This window comes from Trachymyrmex cornetzi, unplaced genomic scaffold (genome assembly GCF_001594075.2).
Source record: "Trachymyrmex cornetzi isolate Tcor2-1 unplaced genomic scaffold, Tcor1.1 scaffold211, whole genome shotgun sequence".
NCBI classification, from domain to species: domain Eukaryota; kingdom Metazoa; phylum Arthropoda; class Insecta; order Hymenoptera; family Formicidae; genus Trachymyrmex; species Trachymyrmex cornetzi.
Window position 1 is genome coordinate 134,442 of NW_017296752.1, and position 12,923 is coordinate 147,364.

The 12,923-nt window shown below is 34.4% G+C and overlaps 1 protein-coding gene across 3 annotated transcripts in view; it reads right to left on the bottom strand.

Annotated features, from left to right (window-relative positions):
• VhaSFD (V-type proton ATPase subunit VhaSFD) overlaps positions 1-10,869 on the bottom strand; it is a 58,782-nt gene extending 47,913 nt beyond the window's left edge. For 2 of the 3 annotated variants that reach the window (XM_018505792.1, XM_018505791.1), the window contains exons 1-4: positions 10,671-10,869; positions 10,391-10,472; positions 10,022-10,211; positions 9,156-9,374 (exon numbers count right to left, since the gene is read on the bottom strand). In XM_018505792.1, coding sequence (XP_018361294.1) covers positions 9,156-9,374; positions 10,022-10,211; positions 10,391-10,472; positions 10,671-10,731 — 552 coding nt within the window. In that variant the 5' untranslated portion in view covers positions 10,732-10,869. The remainder of the gene's footprint in view (positions 1-9,155; positions 9,375-10,021; positions 10,212-10,390; positions 10,473-10,670) is intronic. The other variant, XM_018505793.1, reaches the window with a different exon arrangement.
• Between the last annotated feature and the right edge of the window lie 2,054 nt (positions 10,870-12,923).

Sequence of the window (12,923 nt, forward strand, 5' to 3'; positions counted from 1 at the left end):
GCGTCGCGATATCTCCGCTCGTAGGGCACGTAGAAAAAAAATAAAAGCACTTTTATCACACAATCCGTGTGGTGGCTATCGATTGAGTATACATAGAACGCGATCGGTTCAACTGTTATTGAGATCCGATAATCTCGATCTGCCGCAACTCGTCGGTTCGCGTAAAGGAGGCACGGACGTGTCGCTTCGCGCAGCTTAGCGCCGAGACACTACCAGTGTCTCCAGATTCATCAAAGCGTTCGCGCGGCTGACTGCTTAATTGCGCCGCTCCTGACGGCGCGAATTTCATGCCCTACGATTGGACATCATCTAGGGCTCACTGTTTAAAAACTATTGATACCACGTTTTGCTATTGACATTTTTGACTCACTTTTTCATGAGGAATATGTACGAGTATGTGTCGTCACGTATGGTGGTCTGGATCACCCTGTATATATTATATATATAATTCCAGACAGTATGTCTGGAATTTAAATGTAAAAACTTCGGGAGCGTGTAGGGGATCGATAAACTAAGAAAAAAAGTCCTATAGAGATATGCTCGTTTTTACTTTGTTTTGGAAAAAATCGCAAGAAAGACAAAACATAGTTGCTTCGTTTTTGCACTGCTTCTAAAGTATTGTTACGCCCATGCTCCGTCGCATGCCGTGCTGTGCTGACACCCGTGGTGTTGCGTTGTCAAGACGATGTGCCGTTGTTGATGGAGAACTGTCAGATCTTCGGAGAGCAGTCAAGACGTACTGATGTGCTTCTCCGCCGATTACACATATTATCGATATGCTACTTCTGTACGGACGATCTCGTGGTGCCGACGTTATTGAATAAACGACTTCTTATTTCCTATTCTTTAATCCTTGAGTCTCTTCATTTCCGTGGCTCGGGAGTGCGCGTTACTATCTGAGTGCAATCTCGTGCATCGGGCGCAACAGTATTATCGTCGCTAAAATCGTACATGAAAACAATAATTCAAAATAAAAACTTTGTTTTTATCTAGTAAGGCAATTTTTTTTAACCTGATAGATTAAATGCAGCCAGATATACAGATTTTTTGAAGACTGACTTCTTTAATTATTTAGAAGATATCCATCTGCAGCAACGGATTGAAACGTGATTTCAATTCGATTGGTGTCCAGCTCATTATAGCAGAACTACTCGAGCTTGGTTAGACAGACATTTTCGACAATGATGGATTGGACATGGATGAGTAGTATCTTGGCCACCTCATCACTTGATCTGACACCATTGGATTTCTTTATGTGGGGGATCTTGAAGCAGGTCTATTCGTCGTCAATCAATTCGAGAGAACAATTGAGAAATCGAATCAAGACTGCAGTGCATCAAATATCGTCAGATCAATGTTTAACTGCAACACAAGCTGTCCGTACTAGATGCAACACTTGCATTGCTGCAAGAGGCCAACATTTTGAAAAAAATTTACATTAAGCAAGTGAATAAATACAACATGAATAAGTAATGAGAAAATGCAAAAATGATGACGTTTTATCTTTTTTGCGATTTTCTCCAAAACGAAGCAAAAACGAGCATATCTCTACAGGGCTTTTTTTCTTAGCTTATCAATCCCTTACACACTCCCGAATGCATAAATATTATAAAATTATTAATTATGAACAATAAATTTACAATAAATTATTAATTAATAAAAAATAATTACTCAAAAAAAGAAGTCAAGATTACTCAATCCGATTTTACCATGCGCGATCAGCTTGCTCAAGATAAGTCAATTTTCGAGTTTAGTACTTTGCGTTGTGCCGCCCCTGAGTGCGTCAACTTTAGACGATGTTTTGTTAATTTCAAACGCTTATAATTCAAAAGTTATTATAACCTTAACATTTTGGTATTAGAATTTTTGTCTCAAAATGATCTCGCCTTAAGCGTTGGGTCTTTACGAGACCCGTATATATAAACAAGAAACAAATTTTTTTTAATCGGCCTTTCAACTCAAAAGCTTCTATTTTGGTTGGTGCAAAAATAATGTCGATTCTTATTGTTTTAAATTTTGGCGCTTTACTGTACAATACTGTTACGTTCAACTATGTTCATGTTGTACCATTTTCAAGCGCAGATTCCGCTGTATTCATTGTGCTCATAATTTTGTTCTCGGTATTACTTTGTGTTAAATTACTATCATCATTGTTAAAAAAATGGAAAAGAAGCAATTCCGAGCAATTTTTTTATACGAGTTCAAACTAGGCTCTAAAGCAGCAGAAACGAAAAATTAATGAAGCATTTGGCCCGGAAACTACAAACGAACGGATAGTACAACGATGGTTTCAAAAATTTCGTAACGGAGATGAGAGCCTTGAAGATAAAAAGGGTCGTGGACGGCACGTAACCATTGACAACGAACAAAGACAATTATTGAACTGGCTCCATTAAAAACCACTTGAGAGGTTGCCCAGGAACTGAACGTTGATCATTCAACAGTTGTTCGTTTAAAACAAATCGAAAAAGTAAAAAAGCTTGATAAATGGATTCCTCATGAATTGAACGAAAATCAAAGAAATCATCGTTACAAAATCCGTTCTCCTCTTATTCTGCGCAGCAAAAATGACCCATTTCTTGATCGCATTATAACATGCGATGAAAAATAGGTTCTTTACAACAGACGGTGATTTGCTCAACGGTTAGATTATGATGAAAGAGCAAAACACTTTCCTAAGCCAAAATTGCATCAAAAGATAATGGTGACCGTTTGATGATGTTCAACAGAAATCATCCATTATAATTTTCTAAAATCAGGCCAAACTATCACGTCAGAGAAATACTGCCTCGAAATTGACAAAATGCATCAGCAAATACATCAACGTTCAGCATTAGTCAATCGGAAGGGACCGAATCTGTTTCATGACAACGTTCGTCCACGCGTTGCACAACTGACTCTGCAGAAACTGAAGGAGCTTGACCACAAAATTTTGCCTCACCCAGCATACTCACCGGACTTCTCGCCAACCGACTACCACTTTTTCAAACATCTCGACCACTTTTTACAGGGAAAAATCTTCAACTAAGCTGCTGTTGAAAATGCCTTCAGAGAATTCATCGATTCTAGAATTCCAGAATTTTATGCTAATGGAATAAAGAAACTTGTATCTTGTTGGCAAAAATGTGTAGATTATAATGGTTCTTACTTCGATTAATAAAGTTTATTATGAGCTTAGATATTTACATTTGAAGTTAAAGGTTAAAAACCAACATTATTTTTACACCAACCGAATATTTTATGTGAAAAGAACATCTCTAAATTTTTATCAAAAAATATTAAAATTTAGAAATTACTAGTAAACGATTTTTAAATCGAAGTTTCGATTTTCCTTAATACATGTTTGATTTGATGCAAAAATGGCTTGATTTGGATTTTATAAGTGATACTGTGTTTTTTCGGTCGCTGAACATGATGCAACAATTCATTTAGCTCTACAAAAAAAAAAAAAAAAAAAAAAAAAAATATACGCCTTACGAAAAAAAACCAGATTAATGTGAAAAAATGATCAAATTTTGAGTTCAAGGTCGATTTTAGCAAAGTTCCAAGCGTTCAAATGGGTCGTTACTCAAACTGTAGATTTGAAAGAACAAGATCCAGTTGTAATTTTCCCGGGATCTCCTACGGGACCTTTAAAAGTTGCACTTAACTAAATTATAAAACGTTTTTAAAGATAGAAAAAAATTTTTTACAGGTTAAAGTATATCGCTTTGTGGTTTTGACATCCTCAAATCAAATGCCTTAATTTGATGACAAAACTCTTTATTAGAAAATTTTATAATCCAGTTAAATGCAACTTTTAAAAGTCTTGTAGGAGGTTTCGGGAAAGTTCCAACTGAAAATGAGGGTAAATGTTAAGAAAAGGGGAGTCACCTCCGATGACCTTGACCTTGACATATGTTGTCAAGGTCGTGACCCTAAGTGACCTCCACCAGATTTTAGGTGGCGGTCGCTGTCCGTTAAAAAGTTATGAACAAAAAATGTTAGGGTTAGATTATTATATACCCATGGTAATATAATAACCTAACCCTAACCAAACCCGATACATTGTTTGATTTTCACCTTCAACTCTCACCTTGAATAAATTCATGAAGTAACATGGTGACAACACAAAATGAGAAAGAAGACTGTTGTGAATATATCATAATAGTAACCTTTCCATTGCTTAAATGTAAGCAAAACAAACCGAGGAATAAATAGATGATTGTGTATGTGAATGTTTGACAAACAGGGAAGTCGTGTGCCCCTTAAGCAGGGGGGAGGGGGGGGGGGGGGGGGGTGAGTCGCTTCGCGTGAACGTCACGCTGCATAGCAGAAATAAAACGTAATTTTGCAAACTTTTTTGTTCATAACTTTTTAACGGACAGCGACCGCCATCTAAAATCTGGTGGTCACTCAGGGTCACGACCTTGACAATATATGTCAAGGTCAAGGTCATCGGAGGTGGCTCCCCTTTTCTTAACATTTACCAAAATGAGTACATAATACAAAAAAATATGATTTAATTAATTGAAATAAATTACGTATAAAATGTAGTTATTTTTTTATAAAAATTTAGGGATGTTCTTCTGGCATGAAATAGAAGATTTTGAACTGAGAGGCCAACTAAAAAAACATTTTTTTCCCTTGTCAGTTTAATATATACAGGGTGTCCTTAAAATTCGGCATCACCCATCCTGAGCAGATAGAGCGGACTAAACTGAGTTGAAAAGTCCTCTATCATTTTGCAATTTTCGCAATAGTTAACGAGATATATTAATTACTAAAAGTCGCTAAATACTCTTCAATAATTTTTTACTCAAATACTATCAACTTCACAGAAAAACTGTAAGAAACAAAAATCATTAATTTTCTTCTCATAGAACTCTACGAATTTTTTATCAACTTTTTAGTGCATTTTCTTATTTTTATCAATACGAGAAAATAGGGTATTAAAAAATTTTGAAAAAAATTCTTAGAACTTTATATGAGAAAAAAATAAATAATTTTTATCTCTTGCTTTTCTCTGTAAAGTTGATAGTATTTAAGTAAAAAATTATTAAGACTAAAATTCAGCATTTTTTTAGTGATTAGTATTTTATTAACTATTGCGAAAATTGCAAAATGTGGTAGAGGACTTTCGATTCGGTTTAGTCAGCTCTATCAACACACAAGTGCTTTCGCTTACCAGACATCCTGTATGTATGTAGGGTAGGTAGTCCAACAGTAGTACACTATGAACCATTGCGATATTTCGTAAATGCGACGTTATCAGATTGAGCTACTATCATGCAGAGACTCGCATTTGAACCCCTTCTCGGCTCCCCAGTCGACTGACAGATCACGCCAAGGACGGCCATGTAATATTACGTTCTAAGAATTTTGGGTTGCAAAGTAAATTTTTTTAATAAGTTTAACGTATTTTTTGTTTTTTTTTGTTATATCTATCATTTTTTTCATTGTGCAATAGTTTTGTGTGCACATTTGGCTTTATTATTCTGTAAGCAACTTTTCCTGTTACATTATTTTACCACATTATTTAGGAGATTATCGTAGAAAAGGTTAGGTGATACAATGAATCATTTTGACGTAGTGAACAATGAACTATGGTATATTGTAGAACACATAACCTTTTTTATGATAACCTTCAAAATAATAACCCATTGTAATAATTATTTAGAATACGGCCCCCCACCTAAAATTTCAATAAAAATATATTCATTTAACGCGTTTTCACTTAAAACAAGAGAAAAACGCAGTGGTCGGCCTTGTGAATCCTCACCACCTTATAATTATCTATTTTAAAAACAATTTTTAAATATAGCAAAACTAAAATAATCCCAACAATTCGCAGTATAAAATATGTAGTTTATTATTAAAAATAGCATGGTTCATTGTGTAACACCCCTTGTACACAATGAACCATTTCCCGTTTTTTTAAATAATTGAAATTGTGACTAAACTTCAGGGATAACTTAAAAGTTATTATTTACAGAATGTAGTCAACTAAATTCATAAACTGTATGCAAAAATTCAGACCTTCAATTCAATAATTGAGAGAAATACCAGCCTCTGAAATTTACATGATTCATTATTGGACCACTTACCCTATACAATACATTCATACCCATGTGAAGCTAGCCCCCCATTATTTAAAAAATAATTTTTTTTAGAGTTCTGAATAGATTTTCAATAGTTCCAGAGTTCCTGATGGGTTTAAGAAATAGTTCCGGCCATTACAGCAATAAAAACGCTATTTAAAAAATGGGGGGCTAACTTCACGCAGCCTCCATTTTCAAAAAAAAATCTTTTCTTTTAGAGTTCTGGATAGATTTTGAATAGTTCCAAAGTTCCTGATAGGTTTAAGAAATAGTTCTGTTCGAGAAAGTAAAAAAAAACGTCATTGAAAAACCCGAAATTGATCACCTAAAAAACAGCCATAACTTTGAAAGTATTATTTTTACACAATTTTCTCATTAAGATATTTTACAGAACTCTGCGGGGGCTACCCAGAACTTTCGACAGAACTGTCAGAACTCCTAAAAAATTTTTTTGTTCTTCTAAATTCGAAAATGGACACCTATAATCGCTCGTAACTTTTTCAGTTCAAATTTTACGAATTTTTGTCATTAAGATTTTCGACAGAACTCTGCGGAGGCTATCCAGAACTCTGGACAGAACTGTCAGAACCCTTCAAAAAATTTCTTGCTCTTCTAAATTGGAAAATGGACACCTATAATCGCTCGTAACTTTCTTAGTTTAAATTCTATGGATTTTCGTCATTAGGATTTTCGACATAACTCTGCGGGGGCTACCCAGAACTCTCGACAGAACTGTCAGAACTCTTCAAAAAATTTTTTGCTCTTCTAAATTCGAAACTGGACACCTATAATCGCTCGTAACTTTTTCAGTTCAAATTTTACGGATCTCTGTCATTTTGCTGTTTTTGTATGTGCCCTTTATGGGGGAAACACCCTTTCGAAGTAAATCGGTTTTTCTCTTTCGAAGCAGGTACTTTCGAAACTGTAAGAAATAATTTAAAAAATGTTTGAAATGATAGTTGCATGGTTTCAGAAATACTTTACAATAAAAGATTAAAAAATGTTTTTTTAATTTGTTTATTTATTTATTCTCACCATTTGACTCTTCTTTTATAATTTTGATTTTTTTAATGATAAAAAAAAATATTTTAAGATGAATTCAGTCGTGTGTGATAAAGTTATTTTCCAAAGTATCATTTTTGAGGAATCGAGTGTGGATGGCGAGCGTATAGAGACGTTTTTAATTGTTTCTCAAAAATGATACTTTGGAAAATAACTTTATCACACACGATTGAATTCATCTTAAAATATTTTTCATTATCACCAAAAAAATCAAAATTAAAAAAGAAGGGTCAAGTGGTGAGAATAAACAAATAAATAAACAAATTAAAAAAACATTTTTTTATCTTTTAATGTAAAGTATTTCTGAAATCATGCAACTATCATTTCAAACATTTTTTACTATTTCTTACAGTTTCAGAAGTATCCGCTTCAAAAGAGAAAAACCGATTTACTTCAAAGGATGTTACCCTCATAAAGGGCACATACAAAAACAGCAAAATGTCAAAAATCCTAATGACAAAAATCCGTAAAATTTGAACTGAAAAAGTTACGAGGGATTATGAATGTCCATTTTCGAATTTAGAAGAGCAAAAAATTTGTTGAAGAGTTCTGACAGTTCTGTCGAGAGTTCTGGGTAGCCCCCGCAGAGTTCTGTCGAAAATCTTAATGACAAATATCCGTTAAATTTGAACTGAAAAAGTTACGAGCGATTATAGGTGTCCATTTTCGAATTTAAAAGAGCAAAAAATTTTTTGAAGAGTTCTGACAGTTCTGTCGAGAGTTCTATAAAATATCTTAATGAGAAAATTGTGTAAAAATAATACTTTCAATGTTATGGCTGTTTTTTAGGTGACAATTTCGAGTTTTTCAATGATGTTTTTTTTTACTTTCTCGAACTATTTCTTAAACCTATAAGGAACTCTGGAACTATTCAAATGATCTGTTTTCTGTTCCTGCACTAGCCTGTTCTAGAACTCTCTTTCTCACTTTAAACAAATATCAAACGTATATTTATCTCACTTTAAGTTCCAGAAGTGTACACTACTTCAGCCACAAAAAATAGACCTAAAATCTATCCAGAACTGTAAAAAAATTTTTTTTTTTAAATGGGGAGCTGCGTGAAGTTAGCCCATTTTTTAAATCGCGTTTTTATTGCTTTCATGGCCGGAACTATTTCTTAAACCTATCAGGAACTCTGGAACTATTGGAAATCTATTCAGAACTCTAAAAAAAAATTATTTTTTTAAATAATGGGGGGCTAGCTTCACAGGAGTTATATTTATTAATTTTTAAGCTTTATTCTTCTACTAAGAAAAAGAATTCTGACTTCTCTTCAGAATATTTATCGCATAAATCTGCATATAATAGCATTTTTCAATGGCAGAACTAGTGCACTTTAAAGCTGTTGTACACAAATCGACGTAAAGATGCATGTATGTTTAATAAAAATATAGAAACGAGTTAAACCGTGAAATCTTCAATATATTTTATTATGCTATTTGAAATGTACTTTGGGCATTTTAATCTAAGATTATTCAGATATTTCGTTTTTACATTCAGAGAATAGTGTACAATGGCTTTAATGTGTACTGAGTTCTGCTAATGAAAAATGCTATAATATTCTATTAGTGTCAAGAAAAAAAGTAATGAAAAAGTAACTAAAAACCTCGTTACATTTTGATAATAACGGTAACGAGTTATTTTTGTAAATCAATAACAAATAACGATAAAGAGTTTTTAGGAAAAAGAACAGTAAGCCCGGATCTACAATAAGTGATTTAAGTCTTAAGCCGTAAGAAATTGACCAATTACAGAATTCTAGGAGAATAATTGACTATGATTAGTCCATTTCTTATGATTTAAGGCTTAAATCTCTATTGTAGATCCGGGGTAATGGTAACAATTATTTTTGTGAGGTAACGTTGCCAACCCTGATATTTGGTTAAAGTGATTATTATGAACTACTATATCCTGAAACAAAAATATTTATAAAATAAATGATTCATCTTATTACATCAATAGTTTCAATTCCTTGACTTGTGCAACATGCATACAATACTCTATTAAACTTACGCTAAGTTTCAATTGATCCTTAAGCCATGTTAAATAAAACTGAAGATCAGTTTTCTCCATGAGATCGTGACTCCAGCAAGCCAACTTGGCTATAATACGCGATGTCATATTCATTATAAAGCCATCTTGTCTGTTCAACAGATTGAGGAATGGTCCCCAAACAGATTCTCGTTTGCGCGTGGAGTGTTCGCGAAAGATTTCCACGCGACTACGGTCTTCCTATAAATATAACAACTTCTGTTAATAAATGAAACTTTTATTGAAAATATCAAAATATGTTAATAAAAACAAAGTTTTACTTAATCTACTAAGGCCCGATTGCACCAACGTTATTTTGATTTTAAGTCTTAAAACTCTTTCTGTCTCTGTCTCTTTTTGACTTTAAAACGAAACAGATATAGTTTTAAGTCTCGCTTAAAGTCAAAATGACATTGATGCAACTGGGCCTAAGTAAAACAATCAGGGTTGGTATTGTTTTACCCATCCCCAAAAAACTCAGGTTTTGGAGGGTTTTATTGGAATTGTAAAAAAATAAATTTTTTAATCGGAACGAATAAATAGTATGTATTAGTACATATTTAATGAATATATGTATACTGAACAAACTGAACTAATGATTTTTGAATATTTCTTTGTTTAACATTCAAATAAATATTATAGTCAAATAAATGTATAGTTCATCATTTTATTTGAATGTGTAATTAAATAATAATAAATACAATGTAAATATTAAGTAAAAAATATCAATAAATTTTACAAAAAATCTAAAAATAAAAAACCTATAAACTTAATATAACTCCAATAGGCTAGGCTTTTTTAAAAACATCTAGATTTTTTTGCTGAAAACAATAAGTGTATAGCTGTACCTGTAACATATCATCAATCATTGTGAGAATATATTGAATCGTCTGATCTTTTGAAACATGACCAAGCAAATTGAGGAATGTTTTAGCTGCCTGATGTGAATTCTCCTTCAGCTTATTCTCTCTTGTTTTAGCATCGCTCGAGTCAAAGGCTGCTATAAAATCGTAGTCTTCCTTTGATATCATTTGTGATCTGTAAACATCAAATGTTTTCAAATGTTCAAACATTTCTTGCATGGATAATTCTGTATGCAGTTTGCTAGTATCCTCAAATTTAAATATTATCAAGTTATGATTAGAGTATATCCCAAAATTCTTAAACAGGACTTGTCAGATATAATTTAACACATATATTCATATATAATTACTTACTGAAAATACGATTGCCAATTAATTCGTTGATTCCTAATATCGGCAGCCTGCTGCTGGAGCACACTCGTAGCTGCCAGCATATCTGTAAAATCACACAAATCGTTATTTAAATGTAAAGTATAAAATATAAGAGGTAGTAAAATAAACTTCAAGTAAATAAGATACACGCAAGCGTATGCAATTAGGATGATACAATTGTTAAATAGCCAAAAATAAATCGCGTCGCTGGGAGGGGCACTGTCACACGGATGATTCTTCTTCACGTGGCGAGTGTAATTACCGATTTTTTCGTCTGGCAATGCCGGAATCATCTGTTTAATACTGTTCGCACGGTCCACCATTACTGTCGATATTTCACGTCGATTCAAAAAATTATCTCGCTTGGAAAGCCCAATACTTATTTATTCTCCTCGTTCTCCTTGTCTTCTTCAGCTGTTCGATCACAAGACCACGCGAATACCAACATGACGTAACAGAAATTTACTACGTTTAAAGCCGGGAGCACATAGAAAAACGTAAGTCCGTAAGACGTAATCAGTAAGGAAACATTGGATTCGCTACTGGCCTTACGGTCTCTACTGTGATTGGTCAATTCACTTACTGCTTGCGTGTTACGGCCTTACGTTCTTGTATGTGTCATGGGCTTGAACGAATCCAATGGTAATGCGTGGTCTACAATGGCAGTAGCAGTAGTGGATTAGGTCGTAAGAGTAAGAAATTGACCAATCACAGTCGAATGTGAGAAGAATAATCGACTGTAATTGGTCAATTTCTTACTCTTACAACCTAATCCACTACTGCTACTGTCATTGTAGACCACGCATGTAGGCCCGTCTACAATACACGGTGAAAGAAGTAAGAGTAAGAAATTGACCAATCACAGTTGAATGTGAGAAGAATAATCGACTGTGATTGGTCAATTTCTTACTCTTACTTCTTACTCCGTGTATTGTAGATGGGCCTTGTGGCTATGACACGCAAGCAGTAAGTGAATTGACCAATCACAATAGAGACCGTAAGGCCAGTAGCGAATCCAATGTTAATTTCCTTAGGCCTATCGCACATGAAATGCATAATAGAGCATAAATATTACATAAGACAGCTCGACTAATGAACATCTTATGTAAATCAATATGGCGACTTAATGCTCATTGCTCCAGCGGTCTTATGTTATGTTTATGCTCTATTATGCATTTCATGTGCGATAGGCCTTATTGATTACGTCTTAAGGCTATCGCACATGAAATACATAACAGAGCATAAAGCTGGAAACACAATAGACACAGGCAATAGACACAGGCAACAGGGAATAACGAACCGTCCAATCAGAGCTCTGGGATATAATATCGAACTTATACCCCAAAGTTCTGATTGGATGGCTCGTTATTCTCTGTTGCCTGTGCCTATTGTCTGTGTCTATTGTGTTTCCAGCTTAAGCATAACATAAGACTGCTGGACCAATGAGCATCTAGCATAATGTAGCCATATTGATTTACATAAGATGCTCATTGGTTTAGCGGCCTTATGTTATGCTTATGCTCTGTTATGCATTTTATGTGCGATAGCCCTTACGGACTTACGTTTTTCTATGTGCCATGGGCTTTAAGCGGGGAGCACAGACTCTTGCATAACGCATAACACGTAATGCAAAAGAATATGTACCAATCGAAGTTCTCCGTTTCTTTCCCTTCCATGTAATAGAGAACTCTGGTTGGTTCAATTTCTTATGCCTCATGTGTCATGCGTTATGCAAGAGTCTGTGCTCCCCGCTTTAGGCCTATTCTACAATACGTCGTGTGTCGCTGTCGGATGTCGCTGGTCGTCTGTCGTCTGTTGGCTGTAGGATATGAATACGACAAGCCATTCTACAATTGAGTCGAATGTCGGAATAATTGTTCGCAACATCTTTCTTTTTCTTAATGTTTTTATAATCCACATCACGTTTGTCATATATGCAATGACTTTCGCGAACAATATCAATAATTATTTCATCTGCAGTTAATGATTCCATGATAAGATACCGTAAAATAATAAAGGTTATGTTTATCCAGTCGAGTCGTCGTAAAAGATGAGAATCGACCATCTTTTGTACCGACGTCGACAGCCGACTCGCTTCTTCTTCTTCTTTCAATTATTGGCTCCCGCCTCCGGAAAATAAATAGGAGGTCGATACGGCCAGATCACGTCCACCAAAGATAAACACAATTGAAAAAGTAATATTCGTTTCATAAGTATGTATAGGCACATAACTAGTGATAGCTGGATGGTGCGCCAAAGACCTGCGACAGTTACTACGTTTACACAGCACACTTTACGCCGAAGTTATAACATCCATGTTATGAAACTAGCCAATCACAATCATTCCATTCTTCAGAGAAATAGCTATGATTGGCCAGTTTCATAACATCGATGTTATAACTTTGGCGTAAAACGTGCCGTGTAAAGGCCCGTCTACAATACACAGAGTAAGAAGTAAGAGTAAGAAATTGACCAATCACAGTCGAATGTGAGAAGAATAATCGACTGTGATTGG